Below are 22,668 nucleotides of genomic sequence, written 5' to 3'. Positions count from 1 at the left end.
GGGTTTAGGGGGCGATTCAGCCTGGACAATTGCACATAGGCATGCTTGATCAGGGTCTGAAGTCAACTCTGCAGGACAGTGGCCCTCCAGCGCTGGATTTGAGGAACCCTGGTTACTCAATAGCTTTTACTAATAAGCTGATGAGTTGAATAAGGCGTTTGAAATAAGGGAGGCATCCAAAGTTTGATTTGTGTGAACAACTTGAACACTAGCGACATTGGGAACGTTTCCTTTCCACCCTCACGCAAAACTCTCGATTGCTTGAATTTCTATTGAGATGACTGGATTTTGCTTGTGAAATGTTGCTGGGCAATGGTCTGCACCTTAAGATCCACTAAAAGAACTTCCATCCATTTAGGAAAGAAGCTTTTACCCTTAGTGGCGCGTGCACATTTATAATTGCTCTGTGAATTACTAATGAGATGACTGGATTTCACACACTCTGGAGTTTTGCTTGAGGGCGATACAAGTTGCAGATTTCACTTGTGTTAAAGTTGGTCAAGCTAAATTAGCCACGTTGACCATCAAAGCTAATTGTGTTGAAATTGAGCTGTTTTTCATTTATCGCCACACTATTGACAATGGACATTTATTGTCGAGTAATGTGCAAGTCAACACTGCAGGCAAAAAAAGCTGTGGGACAGATAACAAATCACAGGTACAGTATTTAGACCAGTGTGGCTGAGATCTTTGTTTGCACGCTCTCACAATGCATGACTTCCATGATGGCTCTTCAGACCGCAATCATTGTAATGGTTTACCTTTCGAAACATTAGAGGTGTGTAATATCCAATATATCTTCTTTACTCATTCTATTTGATGATTAATATTCATGAGCAGCAGTTCTCAGGTCAAGTCAGATATCAGTGTGAGCAGTGCTACCAGGCGTGATGCTGCAGATATAGAGCCAAGATAGACGGATCGACTGGAAAAAGTGTAGTGTTGCAAGAAACTTGTGTTCACACCGAATGCAAAAATGGATGGGGTATGACAATGTCACATGGGGTAACAAAACAGCCAATCAAAACGGTTTTCCTTTGGCATTCTCCCACACTTGCAACACGTGTAACATAAAACACATACCTTCCATTTATAACTTCCAATGCTTCGCGAGATAAATTATTTGAATAGTTTTTTCATGAAAAAGAGTTTGTGTGTGGGCACTGGCAGAGCTAAAAACCTCAAATGTGTGCTATCCTCTCTAGTTAATTAGGACAAAAACTATGGAAGAGAGAGCTAGAGAGATTTATTATCACATCGCTTTGTCTAATCTGGTTAGGACAGGGTCGAGGCTGGGCTGCTCTGTTCTTCTGGGCCCAGTTTTTCAAAAGTAATCCAATGGGACTTCAGATTAGATCAAATCATGGAAATGGGTTTTTCAAAAGCAAAAGATGGATTCTGAACGAAGATCAGAGCATGTAATCCGATCTTACATGTGATCTGGATCAAACCTGCCCTTTGGGTTTTTCAAAACTTTGAACTCGGTTTGGGATCAATTTGATCCAGATTACATCTTTTGAAAAACTGAGCCCTGGTGATCTACTCTAAACACACCTGAACCAATCCAGGCTTTGGAGGTAAGTAAAAAAAGACATGCATGTAAAGGTGAGTTGAAATGAATGAACAGTCATGCTAGACTTTTCGCTCCACTGACTCCAGACGCTCCAGAAGCAGGACTGACATTCCCAGCTTCAAGAGTTCATATCAGTGTAATAATAAAAACACACAAAAGAGTGGGTGAAACCAAAGTAACGACAAGAGCAGAGAGAGTTTACATAAATTTTGCACATTCTATTATGGTTTCATACAAAAAAAGGACAAAACAATATGACAATTTTGTGACAAACTGTACACATAGGAACAAAGTCTGCAGCTTCGTCTCTCAGAGTAGCCTGGTAATGTTACAGAAATATTATCTCCATTATTTTACATAAAAATGAAATTAAATAAACATTGCTGAGTCACCGGGGGGAACGAAACATTCAAAAGACCTTTTTTTCTCTAGTAATAGACAGTCCTTTACCTAGATTGAGTTGCATTTGCTGGCAGACAGAATCTGACTGAGGAATTCAATGGTACACAATGTGTTTTGTGTTTGATACATCAGAATCATTGAGGTAAAAAAAGAAAAGACAAGACACAGGGGGCTCGGGTGCTGGTACAAATTGAGTTGCCATTGTCCAAGTGAATCACTAAGCAGGTCCGCTGCTCAGTGCAGGGAAGGGGTTTCTCTTAAGCATCTACAGAGAGTTGTACCATGCATCACAAATACAGTTTCCTGGACCACAAACACAACTCCATTACAAGAGATCATGTTTCTTGTCACACCATGATGTGTCCCCAGTTATTATTCTCACAATTGACGTAAGGTTAGAACAAATCCCACGTGTCACAAGTACACCAATCAGGTGGCAAGAGGCATCGTGAGCCGAAACATTTGGCCCTGGATAACTGGTACCCGCCACCTTCCGTCTGATACATCATAGAGAAAAAGCTAAGCCTCAGCCACCATTCCACGCTGATTTATACTGAAGTGCTTCCAGACACCTGTCCAAGCCTGCAAAACTGTTCAGACCCTCAAGGAAGCTGATTTTGTAGCCATGTGTGGTTCTTTATTGTCCCCTGTCCTCATTGTGGTTTTGCCTCCGTGTTCCCAGAGAAGCAGGCGTGACCATTACTACCGCCCGCGACCGCCCCTCATAACACCGCGTGGAGCCCCTCGTCTGACATTTGGACCCACATTGGGACCAGGACCCCCGGGGTTAGGTGGCCCACCACGGCCCCATCCACCTCTTCCTCCACGTGATGGAGGCCCATACCCACCTTCCTCTCTTGGTGATGGCCGACCTATGGGGAGTTGGATAATATTAGTATGCAGAATGCCATATTGTGCATTTTACTTTAAAGGGGTCATGAATTGAGAAATACGTTTTTTTCCTTGAGCTTTTGATATATGAATGAATGAAGGCATTTATATAGCGCTTCTCATATGTACTACTGTACACCCAAAGCGCATTACAATCATGTTGGGGTTCATGCCTCAACAGCTGAAAAACAACGCCTAATTCTGTAGCCCTGCCCACCAATTCACGCATGAATTGTAATAGGTTAATAACACAGGCCTACGTGACGCTAAACTGGGTCGAGCTACCAAGCAATAAAATGCCGCTGAAGATTACAATATATTGTGCGGTGCCTGGTTGTGCAAGAACACTGCATAAGCTTCCTTCGGACTTTATTCTTAACGAAGTTCTAGTTCGCTTCCATTTGATCGATTCATTTCACTGCAGATTCTTTTGTAAATAAGACAGGTCAAGGATGGATTTGCAGACAGAATGAGATTTAATAACGATGCTGTGCATTGCTGTATATATAATGCTGTATATTGGATCCGACAGGAATGGTGCAACACTCTTATTGGAGTAATGTGCTAGTATTACATTGTTCCAGATCGTTTGATATCTACTGATCCTGCGATTCGTGACCAGACTCTGGGTTGAACATGTATGGGCGAATCATTCCGGTTGATATTTTTCCCACATTGGAAGTTTTCAAAACATTTCCCCAAGTGAACTGACGAGTCGTCGAAACTCATTTTAATATGCAAAACTGTTATCCAATCATAGCAGTGGGTGTTTACTTCCAAATCTTCAATGCGGCACGCTCATAAAAACGTGCGTTTCAGGAGCAAGGCGCAAAAACAGTAGAAAATAGCCTATTACTTATTCATTATGAGGTTTTTGAATGTAAAAACCACGTGAAAATCATAAGTTGACCTCAGACAACAGTATAATTTTTATAAAAATAAGCCAGTTCATGACCCCTTTAAAACAAATCATAGTCACTTATGGATCGCTCACCTGCTCTGTCATCAGGCACTGCACCAGGCGAGTCCATGTCACCCGTGCCTGGTCCGTCATGCCATGGGCGCTTGCGTGGGGGCAGCGAGGCCATATCCATGCCCTGTAGAGAGGAGGAACGCTCTCTGCTGGCTGGAGACGGACTGTCATGTATATTGTGGTCTGGCCGCTGACCATCCCGATAACTCTCATGACCTGAACACACATACACACCAACATGAATTTGATTGGATCTTTGATGTTAAGCTTGAACTATGCCTTTACATAAAGCTTAAGTTAAAAATACACTACGGGACTAAGAAAAAAAAAATCCCCAAACTGCTTTACTGTTAATATTATGATATTATAAGATTATTTGTTTTATTGAAGCACATGTGGAGACACTTTATCAAGTGTAGACGATGTTTCAAGAAGATCCACCTGAATAGAGCCTTGACATTTACTGTATGATAAGTTCCCTCATGAAAACATCCAAAAAAGTTCAAACAAATTCAAGTGGCCGACACAATAGCAGTTTTAGGGTGTATGTTTTGATTTTTACTTTGTGCTGAAAAATTAATCTAAACAACAAAGAAATGAAAATGGAGCAAGACAATAATTAAGACAGAGATGGGCACCAAGGACTTTCCGTTCTTCATAAAGAATTCGAAGTTAGGTTATGGGATGCCCACAAACTACACCCTGTTGTTGTCTCCTAGTCTAATACTTAAAGGTATAGTGGAAGATTTTCTTTTTCCAGGTGGATCATCAAGACTATTGGTCCTCCTAGTTGTCAATCATTCTGGTGATATGTTTACGTAATGCCGTCGTACGTGCTCGTCCCTAGGTAGTTTTCGCTTTCTGCGCAATGCGCACTTTCAGGTGTATATGTGTGTGGTGACCTACGGTTTCAGCCATTTATTGAAGCTCGCCGTTCTCACCGGGTTTTTTCAAAATGTCTGAGGGTCGCAAGAGAAAAAGTGTCTACGAATTGTATGACAAGAAGAGAAAGGCCTCTGAAGAAAGAAACCAGTGTTTTTGGGTGAATATTTCACACGCTGACGTGCGCTAAAAGCACAGGTTGGGCTTCCTACTGATGCCTCAGTCACGAAGTTTTTACTCGACAGGTAAAGTTTGGTATGCTATTTGGAGAAATCCATTTAAAATTACTTCTAGTAAAAGTTAATGTAAGCTATGATTAGCGATGCTAGCCCTGGCACAAGTCACGCACCGCGCAGACACGGTAAACATCTCAATTTGTCAAAATTAGCCTTATGACCAAATGGTGAAAGGTATCACGCTGAAATATGATAAAACCTTGTCTGTTCATTTTTGATAATTCCAATGTGTGATATAGTGGGAAAAGTGCAAATCTTCTTTTTGAAAGTAGGCTTGTATGAGCCATGCCGACAGCAACTTGTAAACAGAGCGTGCACGAGGAGAACTAGGCTCGTGACTGCTCCCTAGTGCACACGTTCCCTCTCGGGAGCAGGTAGAGTGTTGCGCATGTGCATTTTTTCAAAAAGTGGAGAGAGCGGTTCTTTTCTAAAATTCGGGAAAATCTTCCACTATACCTTTAAGATTTTAAACAGACCCCATCCTGCCATCTCCTCATTGGTCATTTCATGTCACTGCTCTCACTACATTGCTTACACTAAAAGATTTCCTTGTTTCTGAGGCAAGTTACAGACTATGTTGGAATCCTCACACCTAACTGGCCCATCATCCAAGTTGGCTTTAATCTGACTTTTAATCTGTCTGTGACTGGAAAATGTGGGCTAAAATCATTTATTCTGCTCTCAGCTTTACGGCCTCAGTTAAAAACTGGGAATTTGCTCAAGCATGTCTTACTGCACTGCAACAACAAGAACATTTATTGGCATCCCCTTCATGCACTTCTACCTGCATCTCGCCCTCCCTCCCAGCCCTCCTGGTTTCTTCCTCCTTCATAGTGAGAGGGATAATCATCAGGAGTTGGGAGAAGCCCCTTTCTTCCTACACCACCTAAGAAAGATGTCATGTTCAAACCTGACACCTCAGTTTTAATGGACGCAACGTGAGCTCATGGACTGGTGAATGGAATGGGATCTACCTCCTCTTGGTGGCCCACCACGTGGTCTTCCTCTTCCTCCCCATCCTTGGCCCATGTCTTCTTGGGAATCAAAGCTCTCATCTCCGCCATACTCCTCTTGGAAGCCGCCCATTCCACCACGGCCACTTGGGCCACCTCTCCTGTATCTGTAAGTTCAGAGACAGACAATAAAAATCAAGTATTTATCAATCAGTGGACAACTCTGGTCAAAGATCAGATAATGTCTGTACAGGCTCATGCTTTAAAGGCACACTGTGCAGGAATCCATTCTCCCATCTAGCGGTGAAATTGTATTTTGCATTCAAAGGAATAGTTCTCTCTAGCGCCTCGCTTTTTCAAATGCGTGTTGCAACTACGGTAGCCGTCATGTACCAAGAAGCTATGACAACATGTCTTCCAATTGCATTTCGAGTTTTCTTCTGGGTGATGAGGTTCGTTATTTCAAACAAACTGCAACTTGACACACAACAAACAAACGAATGTTACAGTGTGAACCAGACTGCAAAAAGCATGTCCGGTGGCTCGGCATAAGCATGATCCTGCATCATGAAGTACCGTGCAGTGCAGCCTTTCAAATTTGCTGGGACAGTGACAATCGCCTCTCACTGATCTTCTTGTCGGTTTCTGCTGGTTTCAGTCATGTGACGCTGGCTCTGAACGAAAACGCGTTGAGGTAGGCTAGTGCTTTTTGACCATCTCTGCTATTATAGTTTTTCAAGATGGCGGAACGACATGGACTTACCCGTCCAATGTAAATAAAGATAAGAAATTTTTCGCTTACGAGGATAAGTAAGATCATTGGCAGAGGTCATTTTACACCAATGAGTTAATTTAGCTAAAAAAAACTACAGTGTCCCTTTAAAGAATATACTTTGAAACAGTTGAACGATCTAAAGGCAGAAGAGGACGCATACCTCAAGACTTTAGTGTCATGTTTCAGTTTTAAGAATCATTTAGAATAATAGGCAAATTTCGTTCTTTCTGCCAGAACACAGTAAAGCTAATTCTTGACTCAATCTCAGGTTGCACGCAACACTTACGAATCATCTCCATGCGGTGGCCGTCTCTGCCTCTGGTCAAACTCCTCACCAGAACCCTCATACCCATCATACCTGTAAAGATGTCACCATATGACTCAAGACATTTAAGAAAATCAGAATATAGATTCATGTTGTGCTGAATGAAGCATACCTGTCGTGTCCCATGTACTCTCCATCATGTGAAGAAAACCTTTCCTGGCCCTCCCATTGGCTTCCAGAGTTTCCTCTGTGACCTCCTGAGTATTCCTGTCCCGAACCCCCGGGGCCTCTTCTCCAGCCCTCTTGATAACCCCCATCATCACCCCAGTACTGGCCTCCATCAGAGCCCTGACCCGCTCCTCCTGGGCCTTGTCGCTCCGATGGGGGTCCCATGTGATGGTTAGGTCCTCGAGGAGCATCTCCTGATAAAAACAGACAAGGAGAGCACAAACAAGTCACCATTAACTTTCACACACTAGTTTTGATTAAATCATCTTGCATACGAGTTAGAGCTGCACGATTAATCGTTAAAAGATCACGATCTCGCTTCAGACACCCACACGATCTCCATTCCTAAATGACAATGATGCGCCTGTGTCTATTAAACCTTAGACAAAATCACACAGGAACATTCAAATCTGCATTGGCGCTGACCCAGAGAAAGCATTTATCAGCTTCACAAATAGTCTTTTCAATCACACAGTATCATTATTTCTGCTACAAATATTCATATCACAAAAGTACCAGGATGAAAGTGTATAGTTGTTAAAAACACTGATGTCTACAGAAGCAATCAAAAAAAAGCAAATCACCTTTTGAAAGTAACTTGGTGCTATATAAATAACGATTGTATTGATTACATTGTTACACCATCAGGTGGCAACAAGTGACTGATAAAAACAGATTAATCCAGTAATAAAACAAGTGAATTATTTATGAGTGAAACTTTTTAAAGAGATTCAGATTAATTAAACATTTTAAATAGACTGCAGCAATTAATATTTTATCAGAACCTCTAGTAAATCACGTTATTTTGTTTAGTTGTCTGTTCGGGATCATGGGAGAATCGTGATCTCAGTTCGAAACCAAAAAACGTGATTCTCAATTTATCCCGAATAGTGAATTTATCACTACCTAATATGAGTAACTTGTCTTCCCCCAATAGGCTGAGCATTACCTTTCACATTAGGACCCTGTTGTCCCATTCCATGCATCATTGACTGAGGTCCAGTATTCTGTCCCTGAAAGACATGCACAAAATTTCAGCAATAGAAGCGACTCTGACATTTTTTCAGTTATATGTCTTCGTCCTAAACATTCACAGACGTGTTCATTCCAAACGTGTTCTTTTCTTCACCTGGTTGAACTGTCCTCGGTTTCCATCACCCATGTGTGGTGGTTTGCCTTGCATGTATGGTGGAGGGCCCTGCATATTGCCCGGAGGTCCTTGCATGTTTCCTGGTGGCCCCTGCATGTTGTTTGGTGGTCCATGCATACCCCCTGGAGGAGGCCCCATTCCATGCATATTTCCCATGCCCTGCATATTGCCATGAGTCCTGGGTGGAGGCCCCATCATACCCCCTTGCATGGGTCCCTGATGGCCCATCATGTTTCCATGAGGCGCGGGCCCCCTCATGTCCTGATGCATCATCCCTCCCTGGGGAGGCCCCTGTCCTCGCGGTGGAGGTCCCATCATACCGCCTGGAGGTCCACCAGAACCTGGCGGCATTCCTCCAGGGGGAGGTCCTTGCATACCTCTGGGGCCAGACATGCCAGGAGGACCTTGGGGTCCCATGTTCCTATGAGGGCCAGGATGACGTGGAGGTCCATGCATGTCTGGAGGTCCCATCATGCCCTGTGGAGGAGGACCCTGGTGCATAGGTCCTGGTGGACCCATTTGGCCTGAAGATATGAATGGGCCAGGCATTCCACCTGGTCCCACTGGAGGCATGTTGTGCTGCATTTGTTGTGGGGGCATGGATTGAGGGAAGCCTTGTGTTGGAGGGGGCATCGGGCCACCCTGCCCTTGAAAGGGAGGCACTGGCCCTGACTGTCCAGCAGGGGGAGGCATTCCCTGCTCTTGTAATTGTGCCATTCGATCCATCTTCAGTTGCTAAAGACAAAAATATATATTTTTTAATAAAAATGAATTAACCAGTGTTGATATGCGTGACATAGTGATGATTCCCATGTTTACATCACAATGCTAAAGCTGTACATGTAAGCATATTAGCTGACCTCGAGCAGCATTGGGTTTGTATACTGCAGGGTAGCCATTTCCTGCTCAATCTCTGCTTGCGTCTTCTTCTTGCCATCTACTTTCTTCTCATCCTTCCTTTCTTTTGGAACCTCTCCAGGAGCCAGTGCTGGAACCTTATTCTCTGCCCAGGCCTATTGAATGACATAAAAAGTGAAGGATAGACAACTAGCCAAATGTGTATCCACAAGATTCAAACCACAGTAGTCCATCATACTGACCTGTTGAAACTGAGCTGGAATAGGTTTTGCATAAGGAACTTTTTTAGTCGGGGGCTTTTTTTGGTCCTTCAGCATAACCTCTTCCATTCCCCAGTCCAGCCCAGGGATGCTCATCTCAGGCTCTGCTACCATATCTTTTCCTAGGCACACAATCACAATTTATCAATAACCAACCAATTACCTATACATGAATACATTGACCGTCAATAAATATTGACTGTGATCATGTATGTGTGTGCTAACCAGTTTGTTCTTGTTCCATGGCAGCCTTCAGCGTTTCTGGGATCCCCATGCCCGGAATGGCGGCAATATTATTGGTCTCCATGTCATCTAGAATTACCCAGGGATAAAGCATTATGAATTCATATGTACATCCTCTATAGGGCTTTCAAATTGCAAGAGGTCAAGGAACACTAACCATATTCCATCCCATCTTCTGACATTCCAGGCAACAAGTTCAGATTGTATCTGTCCCGCATCTTGTCGCCTGGCCGATTCCTTGTCCAAAATTTGCTGAGGGAGTGATCATAGAGAAATGAGCTAAAATCTATGTATTTTAGGTTTACAATTTTAATTTCTTTGTTTCTGACGGTTCACTTAACTGTATGGAATTTATTTAATTTATCAATGTATTAGTTTACATCTGAATAAAGGAGTGTGGTAAATAGCATATTGTTTGCAGCAACAAGAAATGTAACAAAACTGTTATCGAGAATTGGGAAATTTCACTGTTATTGGTATTGGCAACTGAAATTTTAGTAGATGTAACAAACAACCCTATGTCAACCAAATGAAAGTTTTGTTAGTTACACTCACTCACCTGGTGTGGTCGTTAGACCCAGAACACAAGATGTGGCCCAGTGGATGCCAGGCTAAACTCCAGATCATTCCTTCATGAGCCATCTCCATTCCTCCCACTTCTTTCTCCACACTAGCAAAATATTTCAACCACATTAGCAGTCAAATTACATTTTTTTTCAATTACAAAAGACTAAATTCAATTTTCAATTTTGACTAAAGCTACCATCTATGGATACAGAAAGGATCTGAACAGAGCCTACCCTGCATTCCAGAACAGCAGCGATCCATCAGAGCCTCCACTGGCAAACATGCCTTCATGAACTGGGTGCCAGGCAACAGCTGCAACCGAAAGTCCAAAGCATGAGTCTAGCACACACTGCTTCTCCACCACAAGAGCCATTCATACTCATTCTCATTAGGGTTATAATACCTGTGGCTTCTTTCTTGTGTCCTCTAAAAATCTGTAGCTCCTCTTTGAGGTTGCGGATGTCAAACAGTTTGCATAAATGGTCACGTGACGCCGTCAACAGCCAGTTGCCATTGAGGTTCCACTTCACCTCCATGACAGTGTTTTTATGCGCATGTCTGAGGACAAAACACAACCGAAACATTAATAGCCCCACTTAATCGCTTTTAGTTGAAGTACTCAAACCCTTTAGCATAAAAAGATTTTCAATGCAGCTACAACCATTTTGATTGTTAAATGGCTTAATACATCGAAGTAGCTCTAATCAAAGCATTTGCGGTCTGCTAATTTAGTATATTTCTTAGTGTATTTTTATTAAACATACAGGAATGGTTTCATTTCTCAGTCTAGTGTAAAACTCAAAGGCCTCAAGTCATAGAGTGCACTGGCTCCCTTTTAATAGCTATGAGCTAGGACTGTGCAATTAATCGCAATTCATTTTTTTATTCTGGCTTCCAACGATTATGAAAACAAGATAGTCAAGGTAAAATGATTATTGTGCTGCTGACGCATTCCGTCCAACGCACCTTTATTTCCATCACACCGGTCTGCTTTCTTTGCTCCCTAAAAGCCCAAACGTAACATCCAAATAAGTGAGCGCTGTAAAATGCAGTCTACTGTTGCTATTACTGCTTACTGTTTGATATTAAACAGCATATCAAGCCACAAAAGAGACACTGTTCCCTAGGTGGCGGTTCGAGATTGAACCGAATTCGGATAAGCATCAGATACACACCTAAACACAAAAATTTCAAAATGCCTTTTTGGAGAGTATTCAAGTAAACACTGTGGGTTAATGTACGCAGTAAATTAGTAAATGTACACAGTTGAGAAAGAAAACGCATGTGTAACAGTATATTGGATCTGTGCATGAGCTCTTAAAGTGACAGCAGCCTAATATTCCTGCTGCATTCTGTCATTAATGATCACAAGAATGAATCTATATTAAATATATGTACAATAAGACTATGCAGTGTTATTTTACATTTGATTATTCAATATTTTTTTATCGGCTATTACATATTGTTTCTGAATACCACGGTTAGTGCATCTTCCTGAAATTAAAACACTGTTTATTTAATTCGTTTTTTCATTCTCTTGTATTTATTTGTCAGTTTTGTTTGTAATTAGTTTCTTTGTTCTTATTGTATTGCTGACAGTTTATGTAATTGTTTCGAGGACCCTTTTCTTACATTAGTTTACCATTTTTTCTGAAGTATTGATAACTGTGAAATTTCCCCGATATTTAAAATATTGTGAAATAAAGACTTTGATCATATCACCCACCAATGATAGTGTTAAATATTCTTGATCATGATTTTTGCCATAATTAAGCAGCCCAGTCTGAGGACCAAGTGCAACAACGATAAGGAGATGCTTCTGTTGTTGAGATGTGTAAGTGTCGGAGGATTCATGCAAGAAAGATTAAGATGTGCACCTATTACTTTCCTCTGCTTTAAGAACAGTAAGAAGATGGACTAATACAAATAGAAGATAACCCAACGAAAGAGCATTTGTTGGGAAGAGACTGTATTAGAATGAATTTTGAGTACAATTGTTAGATAATCAGCTGGCATCTCTGCTTTGTTAATTGAAACGAAGTATATCTTTTGACACCTTGAACTCCTGACTCGAGAAGTTTCTACAGAGACAAAGATGGACTTTCTGTCACCACACTAACTTACAGTGTTGCCAAACTTTGTCCAGTCTTTGGGTCCCAAAATTTGATAGGTTGCTGGCTGTCTTTGCTGCCGGACACCACCAAACCCTTTGTGGGATGCCAATCAACACACTTCACGTCTGCTCCATGTCCTGGAAACATATGTAGGTTTCGAATGAGTTTGTGACATAAAAAGAGAAACATATTGTGTATTTGCATATATTTGTCTTTAATATTTCAGAAAAACATAATTACTCAAGAGTAACACTTTTATTGCTTTTGATTACAAACTAAGCATTACATTAAATGTATCATAAACCATAATATTGTACTACTCTATAATAAGCAAAGCCAGCCTAAGTAACAGCCAGAACAAAACACATTTTATTGGATTAAACTCCATTATTAATCAAATCACATGCCACTGAATTAGCAAAATAATAAATCTCATTAAATTCATAGACACTTTGACTATCAAATAATGGCATTATTTAAAAGGGCACATCATGTGATTGTCACAAAAACATTGCTCATAATAATCAAGTGAGCATGAGCTTGTTTATTAATTTATATGAATGTCTGGGTGAAGCTGTATGAATCCTTAGCTGTATTTTTTGTTGACAGATGAATGAACACTTGTGTGTTTGCACAAACATGAGGAAAATAAAAAGCCTATAGTGAATATCCCTGTTGTAAAATAATGTGAGTTCTGTTTTTATGCAAATCAGTGAGATCTATTTAAAAGTAACTTGAAAAGGTAAAAAAAAGCATGACTTTTTATTAATGATCAAAATCAGGCCCATTAGATCACTGTAACAGGGACAGTCCTGTATCTTAAAGACACGTAGCATTCGGGAAAACAAACAACAACAAAACTATGTGGAGATAAATTTCATATAATGTGAAAGGTCTTACAAATGTATGAAACCTATGCTAATCACATCTTCCATGCAATACTTTGTTTACAGTCCTAAGTCTGAACATTTTACTGGCAAATTGACAATATTGTGCCTTCTTTAGTTCATTATTTAAATCATATGGAGATCCAGTGGGTCATAAATTGGGTGAAAGTAATATCTTCTATTTACTTAAATTTCAGGGCACTTTGACACCGTCTTAACTGGTACACTATTGAAGTGCACATAGATGCAAATATCTACCTTCACGCAAACTAGCATAAAAACAGTATATGCATCTTTTGGAGGTTTAAATATTTGACCCCTCAAAAGTACACAACGTACTCGACTTGAGTTGTTACAGGACAAAGGTTACCCTTTTTAAACCTGCAGCCAATAACCCCTAAATCAACAAACCACAACAGCAAAGTTTGCTCTTGGTATGTCTGATAATAAAGCATTCAACAAAAAAAACCTAACCTAACATTAAGCATAAGCTTTATTTTTAATGTTTTATTTGATCACAAAGCTTCCATACCCAGTCACTCACATTATTTTCGTTTTTTGCATCACACATTGAGTTTTCATGTTTTATGACTTTCTATAGACGTGGTGGTTTATATCCTGTACTGTACAAACTGTAAATTATATCCCCTTACACTAAACCTACCTACCACTGAAAACTTTCTGCATTTTTACATATTCACAAAAAAAAAGTAGTATGTTTTATAAGCTGTTTTCCTCATGTGGATAGAAAAAAAATCTCCTCATAAGAACAAGGATCAAAGATGAAAAGGACTGCTACTGTTATTGAACTGAATATTAAACAACAACAATATTAATATACTATAATAATTAAAACAAGAAGCCCATTACCATGTGATGATGTCTGTGCATTTAAGGTGGATTATTATTTTCCATAATGGTGACAGGTCAGGTTATACATGTCTCGCGTGGGTATGTTGTTGATATTGAAACACAAATATTTCAAATTATGCCAGAAGGAACAACTCTTTTTAAACTAAACGTCAACACAACAGAAGTGAGCAGGAATTTTTCTTTGAGTATTGAAACAGAAAGTACATAGTAACGAGCGATACAGGGAAGTGACGGTTTAGAAATGCTACAGTGCGTGCAGAATTATTAGGCATGTTGAATTTCTGATCATATTTTTTTTTTTCAGGCACATTTTACTAATTCCAAACCCCATTAATCTCCTCTAATTATTAAATTGCTATTACTTTTTTATTTAATAATTAATAAGTGATTATATAATTGCTCATGAAGGCTGGAAATGTAAAACGCCTTATATTCAGGTGTGCATTATTATTAGGCACGTTTTTTTAAAAGATAAAATAAGCCAAAAAAAGAGATTTAACAAAAAATTATTAAATGCCCATTAGAAGGATGCAATACTAGAAATTACAGTTAAGGCATGACCATTGGACAGTGAAATGCTCAGTAGGTCAGACAAAAACCGGTGGAGAAGAAAAGACACATGTTCACTGCAAAATAATTAAGGTGATCAGGAACCATCAGGAACCCTTTAGTCTCCAGCGCCACCATTTTCCAGAACTGCAACCTCTCTCCTACCCTGAAGTCTGTTTTGCAGAGATGGACTAACAAAACTCACAGCCAGAATCTGGAAGATTAATTCTTCAAACAGTGGTGCAAGAGGATGTGTTGCAGTTGCTGGTCCTTCAAGTCGCTCTTCAATCTGTCAGTCTATAAAGCCTAAACAGTCTCCATGTATTTTATTACACTTCAGCTTGTGATTCTTATTAAGAGGGGGTAATATAGTAGGATTCTTTGCCTAACCCAGGGGTCACCAAACTCGGTCCTGGAGGGCCGCTGTCCTGCAGATTTGAGCTCCAACCAGGTCCAACACACCTGCCTGAAAGTTTCTAGCATGCCTAGTGAGACCTTGATTAGCTGGTTCAAGTGTGTTTAATTGGGGTTGGAGCTAAACTCTGCAGGACACCGAGTTTGGTGACCCCTGCCCTAACCCAAGTCTCTGGGATCCTGACACCGTGCACTTCTGGAGACTCAAGGTAGGTTGCAGTTCTGGAAAATGGTGGCGCTGGAGACTAAAGGGTTCCTGGGGGTTTCACACTTAATTATTTTGCAGTGAGCATGTGTCTTTTCTTCTCCGCCTGTTTTTGTCGGACCCAATGAGCATTTCACTGTCCAATGTTCATGCCTTAACTGCAATTTCTAGTATTGCATCCTCCTCGTGGGCATTTCATAATTTTTTACTTTTCAGTCCGAGTTAAATCTCTTTTTTTGGCTTATTTTATCTGTAAAAGAAAACGTGCCTAATAATAATGCACACCTGAATATAAGGCGTTTTACATTTCCAGCCTTCATGAGCAATTATATATCACTTATAAATGATTAAATGCTAAATAGTAGTTAAGATTGATGTGGGTTGGAATTGGTAAAATGTGTCTGGAAAAAAAATTATCATAAAATCAACATGCCTAATAATTCTGCCAGCACTGTAAATGCTAACCTAACTCAATAAGTTTTAAATTTAATTCTGTACTTCAGGGTGACTTTCAATACCAATGCATGATGAGAGACGGTTTAATGCTTATTCTATTTAGCTATAATAATCTTAAGTCTTAGGAAAAGGACTTTTTAACATAACTGATCATCACTAGATTTGATAATCTGTTTGAAAAAAAAGATTGAGAAACAAAAATATTTAAACAATATCTAAACCTTTCTACTACAAAATGTTTTTTTTGGTAGTAGTACTACGCCAATAGTGCACCACATTATTAATGTGTTTTTTTACATGACTATAATACACAAAACACAAGGTTATTAGACACAATAGTTTGCAGATACAAGCCATAAAATGCTCATACAGAAAACCTTTTTGTTCATGTGGATTAATTTTCCACAAGAAAATGTATTAATTCCTAAATAAAGGTGTACAAAACACTATTAAAACAGAAAACTATATATTTGGCATTAATAGATATTATAAAAAAGGATTTATCAGTAAAATATTAGCAATAATCTCAAACACAAGGTATAATATATATTTAAAACTGCCAAAACAATGCAAGAACATGAACCTGCTACCGACAGCCCATGGTAAAGTGTGCGGAGTTGTGTGAAAGACAACATGAAGACTTGAAGTGTTTGTGAACCCAGATGACAGTGTAATTGTGTTCAAAGGAAAGCGTTTGTGAATATCTCCACATCTTATATGACGTACCTCTCAGAATTCTTTCCTCGTGACAGCGCAGAAAGTCCCAGATGCGTACCGTTCCATCATCAGAGCAAGTGGCAAATTTATTATCCGTAGGAGAGAAACTGAAGACACAGCAGGGAGAGAATCAACAATGAAGGATAACATAGCAGTTCTCTGTGGGCTGGACATCTTTGAGTTGATCTGACAAGGAACCATCCATCTCCTTAGCAGACAGCTCACTCTACAGAACAGTCCTATTATACTCTTTTTTCACATCTCGAATTAAAAAAACAAAAACAATCAGATGCTAAAACTATGTGAGCTGCTCATAGACAGCACACAAGCTAAAAGGATTGCAAAAGTTAAAACTGGCCACACATTTCCCTGTATTCTGATCCAATTATGACAGCTTAAAGTTTTTTACAACATATTTACTTGTTAAGTTCGATCAGTAAACGCAAACATGTAGGTTTCGAACACTATGATCTCTACACAGACCACTCTTCCTTCCAGAGGGCACACAAGCTGGTTCAAGCATTCGGCAAAACTGAGCCTGCCTCAGTTTACCAACTCACTCTTTGACCTCCAAAAACACACCGTTACTTTACTATTTCTACAGACAAATGACGCAGAATTATCACACCACCTAACACCATGAAGTACTAGTGTTAACCACAGTGCCCTAATGTTCTTAAGATAGAAATGAACCACTGAAGCAAGCAAAAGCCTCTCTTCAGCAGGTTTTACTTCAACCCATGAGCCATTTGCATAAATTGATTTCACTGGCTTTAAATTTGTGGCTTCCTTTTTTGTTTTTAAATATTGAAGGTGAAATTGCATTTTATTGCATCAGAAAGAACGTTACATGTCCTGCATTGTGTCTGAGTTAACAGAATGAAAAGGAAAAACCTGGATTTCAATGTGAATGAAAATGTTGCCATGTGCATTTATACCCATAAAGTTGCATCCAAGTGAATATCTGAGTTATTTATTCTTACAAATCTTTATTTAGAGGCAGTATTTTTATTAGGGAAGACTTGTTTTATGGGACTGACTGAAAGTGATGGCCAGTCGGGACAGCACAGCTCCTGTCTCGTTGTTAAACCATTGTGAACTGAAGCTTAAAGTTGTGTAGGTTTCCTACAATTACACCAGCGCAAGGACAAGACAAGAGTCCAGCACCTCCAATACGGAGGCTCCATAAACCCTTCCAACAAACACGTTAAGTCCCTGAGGGTCTTTTTAACGGACGTGTTTTTTTATTTTTTTATTCTAGACTGCATGTGTCATCACCTTAGAATATAAATAATTGGAAATACTTTATTTAAAAGTGTGAGAAATACACCTTTTCTGTACAAAGTAATTATGTATATAGAAGATGAGGATACATAACTCATAAGCCACAGGTGACAAATAAATGCAGTGTTGCAACAACAACACACACACGTGTCAATAATAAAGGACATGAACATTGAGCAGCACAGGGAAGAGTATATCAGCACTGAGGAGAGCCCCCTACAGGCAGAGCCCTGCCACTGCAGGGGCAGTAACAGGCTCGGGTTAACTACAGAAAATGGTAGATTGTGTATAGACCTGGCCTCTCTAATCGCCTCCTTGTGAGCCTGGAACATCTTGACGTTATTCATGTTGGACTGCCAGTACTTCACGTAACCTCCATGGTCGGCAGTCAACATCCACATGTCATTGTGAGACCAGGTCATTGCCCTGACAGGGCTGTCATGAGCCTATGAGAACGAAGAGAAGAAATTTGATAAATAAGCAAGGGCTTTTTAGCAAGCTTGTGAGGTTGAGGCAAGGTGATGTGCCTCAAATCAAAAACACGGTCTCTGGTTACCTGCAGAATTGTCTCAAAGTTAAACGTGAGCCCGTTCCATAAAGTAAACTCCCCGCTGGAGGCACCCGTTACAAGCCGCCTGCCTTCAGGAGTCCACTGCAAGAAGGGAAGTAAAGGATACGGATATATTTAGAACAACCAAAGGACTTGGTTTGATGTGGTTTATACAGCATAACATACTTTTTTTTAAATACAAGCCTAACACTTACCCGCACAACAAAAACAGGGCATTTGACTTTGTTGGTGGAGGTTCTGACAAACTTTGTCGTAACAGCATTCATAGAGTTATTAAGCATACCAACTGGAGGAACAAGCTGCAAGAAAAGTATTTTATTAGATTTATGAACTTGAAGAAAAATCATAAAAGAACTGAGCATAGTAGTAGTAGCAAGACATACATCATTGTAGCAGCCTGCATCTGGTTGAATAGCACGGAAATCTCGATGATCTCGCTGCCACAGTCGATTCTGAAATACAGCAATTAGCCAAATATTAAGATTGCTAGAGGAGGGAGGCTCGGTTTCTCTTAGTCAATTTTTTTCAGGACTATACCTCAAGATATCTGATGACAGATGGATTATAGTCAATGGTCTTGCGGTTGACAGCTTTCCTCATGCGCTTGCCATCAAAAGTGAGCTGCTGCATGGCCTGCTGCTGGGCGAAGTCCGGCCGCTTGTAGAACAGCTGCCGAGGAGCCTGGTGCTGGAAGCGGGGCATGTGGAAGAACCGGGGAGGGGAGCCGATGTCGGTCGCCATGCTTGACACCTGAAGATGTGAAGCGGAGGACATTTACTACGAGTTTGAGGTTTATTACATCGGCTCACTTTAAATGAATAGAACTTAACCAATTGCACAGGTCAATGGGAAATGTAACAGAGAGACAGAAAAGATATTAACATAAAAAATTACATCTGCGCCATAAGACCATCAACTGGTGAATAAGAAACATCTCGTTCTACAGCACAAGGAATCTGTGAACTGCATGGCATAACTTAAGTATATATCATAACCATCAATATGGGTCTTCAGGATGTGAAGAGTATTCAGAAAGCATAAACAGAGTAATTAAGTGAAGATAGACAACAGTACACAAAATAGGGTAAAGACTTTGTAATCAATACAAAGAAGTTAGTTATCATAATTATAAATTGGCTTCCATAAAGAGTTGCTACAAAAGCAAGCTATGGTGCAAGTGATATCAAAGCAACTCCAAGTGGATTTTAGAAAACTTTTCCAGGGAAGGATATTTCTACTCAAGTTATTTTACATGTCGGAAAACTAACATAAATGTTTGTTGGTGTTGAGTATCTGGAAACACACTTCATGCTCAAAATGAACCGAACCATGAATAAAATTGGGCATCTAAAAAAGCTTAGGTTCCATTTTATGAACGCATAACTTGAAACACAGACAAAAAACAGACATTTACCCTTTACAACTTTTAAAAAAGCAGTAAAAAAAAAATTTCACTGAATTTCCAATAATAATACACTACATACAACAGTGCACACACAAAGATGGCATCAGATCAGTGAGTGATTTAATTAATAGTTTTTATGGAATCAAAGGCTGGGATAGGAGATTTCATTGTAAAAAAGAAACATTCACTAGTTGGTATATTTCGTTATCCTAATAGCACCAGATATGATACATTTCCCTGTGATTTTGAATAAATGCTTCAGGTGTAATTAGCATGTAATAAATACACAAGTGTGTAATAAGCTGTGTGTACTAATGTTGGTGAGAAATTATTCTTAAAACTAACTAAAACGCAGATGTACATTGCATTCTGTAACTTTTTGTTTTGAGTTCTGTAAATTAGGTCAGTTTCTCGATGTAACTCATGTATACAATAAAGAGATACAAAATGGGTAACTTTTCTCAATACAAACACAACTTTAGATGCTATCAGAACTGACTGAGCTCAAGCCGCTACTGCAAGGCAAGTCAGCTGGACTGCTAAAACTAGTCCATGTTAAAAGAGTGAATAATACTGCTGATGTCTAGGAACAGGCTTCTGAGAAAAAAAGAATTGGGGTAAATATTAAAAAATGAAAATGCATTTAACTAAGACATATATAATTGTGTGTCAACAAAATTGTGCTGTGGTCAGGATGGCTTAAGTCCAATCCAATTCTGGACCCTTTCTTTGTCTATGGCTGGAGCAGTGATTCTCAACTGGTAGGTCACCCCCCAAAAAAATATATTTCCAGGGCAAATTCATCTGTCATTTGGTAGATGCTAGTGAAATTAGGAGGCTGGTTGAGGTTATCACATTAAAGGTATAGCGGAGGATTTTCTTTTTCCGGGTGGGTAGCCTATACTATTGGTCCACCTAAGTGTCAATCATTCTGGTGATATGTTTACGTAAGGCCGTCGTACGTGCTCGTCCCTATGTAGTTTTCGCTTTCTGGTGTATTATGTGTGATGAGTTACGGTTTCAGCCATTCCTTTGAAAATGGCTGAGGGTTGAAAGAGAAAAAATGTATACGAAGTGTATGATAAGAAGAGAAAGGCAGCAGAATATAGAAACAAGACCAGAGTGATTTTGGGTGAATATTTCACACGCTGGCGTGCGCTAAAAGCACAGGTTGGGCTTCCCACTGACGCCGCAGTCGCGAAGATTCTACTAGACAGGTAAAGTTTGTTATGCTATTTGGAGAAATCCATTTAAAATCACTGCTAGTAAAAGTTAATGTAAGCGTTCCCTTTTGGGAGCAAATAGAGTGTTGCGCATGTGCATTTTTAAAAAAATAGGTGAGGGCGGGTCTTTTCTAAAATTAGGAGAGATCCTCCGCTATACCTTTAAGTACATTACAGTTAAAAAAAAAAAACTTTCACAGTGTGTTGTGTTGACACTTGATGTCTAATGTAAAATCTGCATCCTGAACCAATACCATTTGCGAAGCACTGTCCCGGAGTACCCTAACCACCTTTAAAACCTTTGCAAATTATTAATTTTTGAAAAGCATACATTTTATTTCACCCTCACAGAGATCAAAAAATGCATACAGCGTATTGTGCATCATCCAGTGGATTAATATACATGTAAAAGGCACTACAATTACAACCAGAACCCAGATCTTCTGCACAAAAGTAATCAGTCCCAGGCTCAATTAACAGAAACGTTAATGGGAAAGTACTTTAACAGGATGAAAGTGAGAACATTATCTGTGTGACTAAACAAGTATTTTGATACCCGACCAGTATATATAGAAACAGGATGTATGTGATATAATATATATATACACACAATTCAACTAGTTTAAGAGTAAACTTTAGCAATGCAACAGTGTTGCTGCAGTAGAAGGGAAGTATTGTTAATGCCAAACATTTTATCCATTCAATGACCTTTTCGCAAATATATTCCAAGTCGACTTAGAGCAATGTAAATGTTAAGAAATCTTCAGTTATTTGGATAAAATTGACGTGTTTGTGAATACCAATAAAAGATTGTTAGAGTTAGTTTCACGTGTTTTCTTTAGGTGGCGTTACATCCCGCATTGATGCAATAACGCAGAGCTCAATTACAAACAAATTTAAAAACCAACAAATCATGAATCAAGCATGAAAGACACGCATCTCTTAAGTGCAGACACTAAAACAAAACGTGAATTGGCGGCTGATGCATAATTTATACCTGTAATCTCTTGTTTGAGGTCGTAAATGTCTCTTCAGTTCGAGGTCTGTTAGCTGTTAGCCAGCTAACACACAATACCTGGCGCTACCACAGGCCCTCACAAACACGGCACATTTCCGCCGCCTACCAAAATGAGAATAGAATATCCCTTTAAAAAAATAAGCGTTTATTTGAGAGCAGAATGTGTCCACTGAAGCAGATAACTGTGTGCTGGATGTGAGAGCGGTTATTTCTTTCCTGTCTCCCGCAAAGCGTGTTTAAATGGCGCCCGGTCAATACTTGAGAAACTCACCCAAAATATCCAGTGCTGACTGAGACTATATACCTAAATTTAAAACACACGACTGTTCCTTGTGGAGACTGTTGTAGTCTCTTTCTGAAAATGAAATGTCAATTGTCTTCAAATTACGCGTCAATTTGATATTTTTTGCATTAAATTACCCCCCCTGCCTCCATCTCGAGGCTTCCTCTCATTCTCGTCGCTTTGAACTCCGAAACGACGTCATGACGTCAGACGTATCGGCGGGAGAACTGCGTCACGGCATGTTTATTGTTATTTATCCGTCAGTCAAACGCGATGGAGAACAATATATATATATATATTATTATTATTTATAATTAGTACCTCTATTTTTACTTATTTGAGCCTATGTATAGTTATTTCGTTGATTGTTTATGTGGTTTAGTCAACGCAAAACAAATAATTCTGTTATAATT

At 39.7% G+C, this 22,668-nt stretch overlaps 1 protein-coding gene across 3 annotated transcripts; it reads right to left on the bottom strand.

Annotated features, from left to right (window-relative positions):
- Nucleotides 1-1,770: 1,770 nt before the first annotated feature.
- Nucleotides 1,771-22,481, bottom strand: wdr33 (WD repeat domain 33). Of its 3 annotated transcripts, none has more exons than XM_079614260.1 (23): nucleotides 22,244-22,481; nucleotides 18,864-19,076; nucleotides 18,710-18,778; nucleotides 18,521-18,625; nucleotides 18,312-18,407; nucleotides 18,050-18,201; nucleotides 16,481-16,578; nucleotides 12,381-12,507; nucleotides 10,660-10,814; nucleotides 10,490-10,568; nucleotides 10,249-10,359; nucleotides 9,847-9,941; nucleotides 9,672-9,758; nucleotides 9,429-9,568; nucleotides 9,189-9,341; nucleotides 8,308-9,063; nucleotides 8,128-8,191; nucleotides 7,123-7,372; nucleotides 6,972-7,043; nucleotides 5,932-6,077; nucleotides 5,742-5,843; nucleotides 3,861-4,055; nucleotides 1,771-2,847 (listed from the first exon to the last, which is right to left on the bottom strand). In XM_079614260.1, exons 2-23 carry the CDS (start codon nucleotides 19,065-19,067, stop codon nucleotides 2,678-2,680), a joined length of 3,426 nt encoding a protein of 1,141 aa, XP_079470386.1. In that variant the 5' UTR covers nucleotides 19,068-19,076; nucleotides 22,244-22,481; the 3' UTR covers nucleotides 1,771-2,677. The 3 variants fall into 3 exon arrangements, with proteins under 3 accessions (XP_079470386.1, XP_079470385.1, XP_079470384.1); XM_079614259.1 differs by lacking the exon at nucleotides 5,742-5,843 and adding an exon at nucleotides 21,952-22,074 and having other exon boundaries at nucleotides 22,244-22,472; XM_079614258.1 differs by lacking the exon at nucleotides 5,742-5,843.
- Nucleotides 22,482-22,668: the final 187 nt, after the last annotated feature.

The sequence above is a fragment of the Phoxinus phoxinus genome, assembly GCF_949152265.1.
Source record: "Phoxinus phoxinus genome assembly, chromosome: 5".
NCBI classification, from domain to species: domain Eukaryota; kingdom Metazoa; phylum Chordata; class Actinopteri; order Cypriniformes; family Leuciscidae; genus Phoxinus; species Phoxinus phoxinus.
Note: the sequence above shows the minus strand (reverse complement) of the source record. Positions and strands in the feature narration are given on the sequence as shown.

Bases quoted from the DNA above. Each gene is read 5' to 3' on its own strand.
- wdr33 (XM_079614260.1), bottom strand. From the start codon at position 19,067: ATGGCGACCGACATCGGCTCCCCTCCCCGGTTCTTCCACATGCCCCGC. The intron at 18,202-18,311 runs GTAACCAGAGAC...TCGTTCTCATAG, and splicing joins ACTTTGAGACAATTCTGCAG to GCTCATGACAGCCCTGTCAG. The intron at 10,569-10,659 runs GTATTATAACCC...TTTCGGTTGCAG, and splicing joins ACACAAGAAAGAAGCCACAG to CTGTTGCCTGGCACCCAGTT.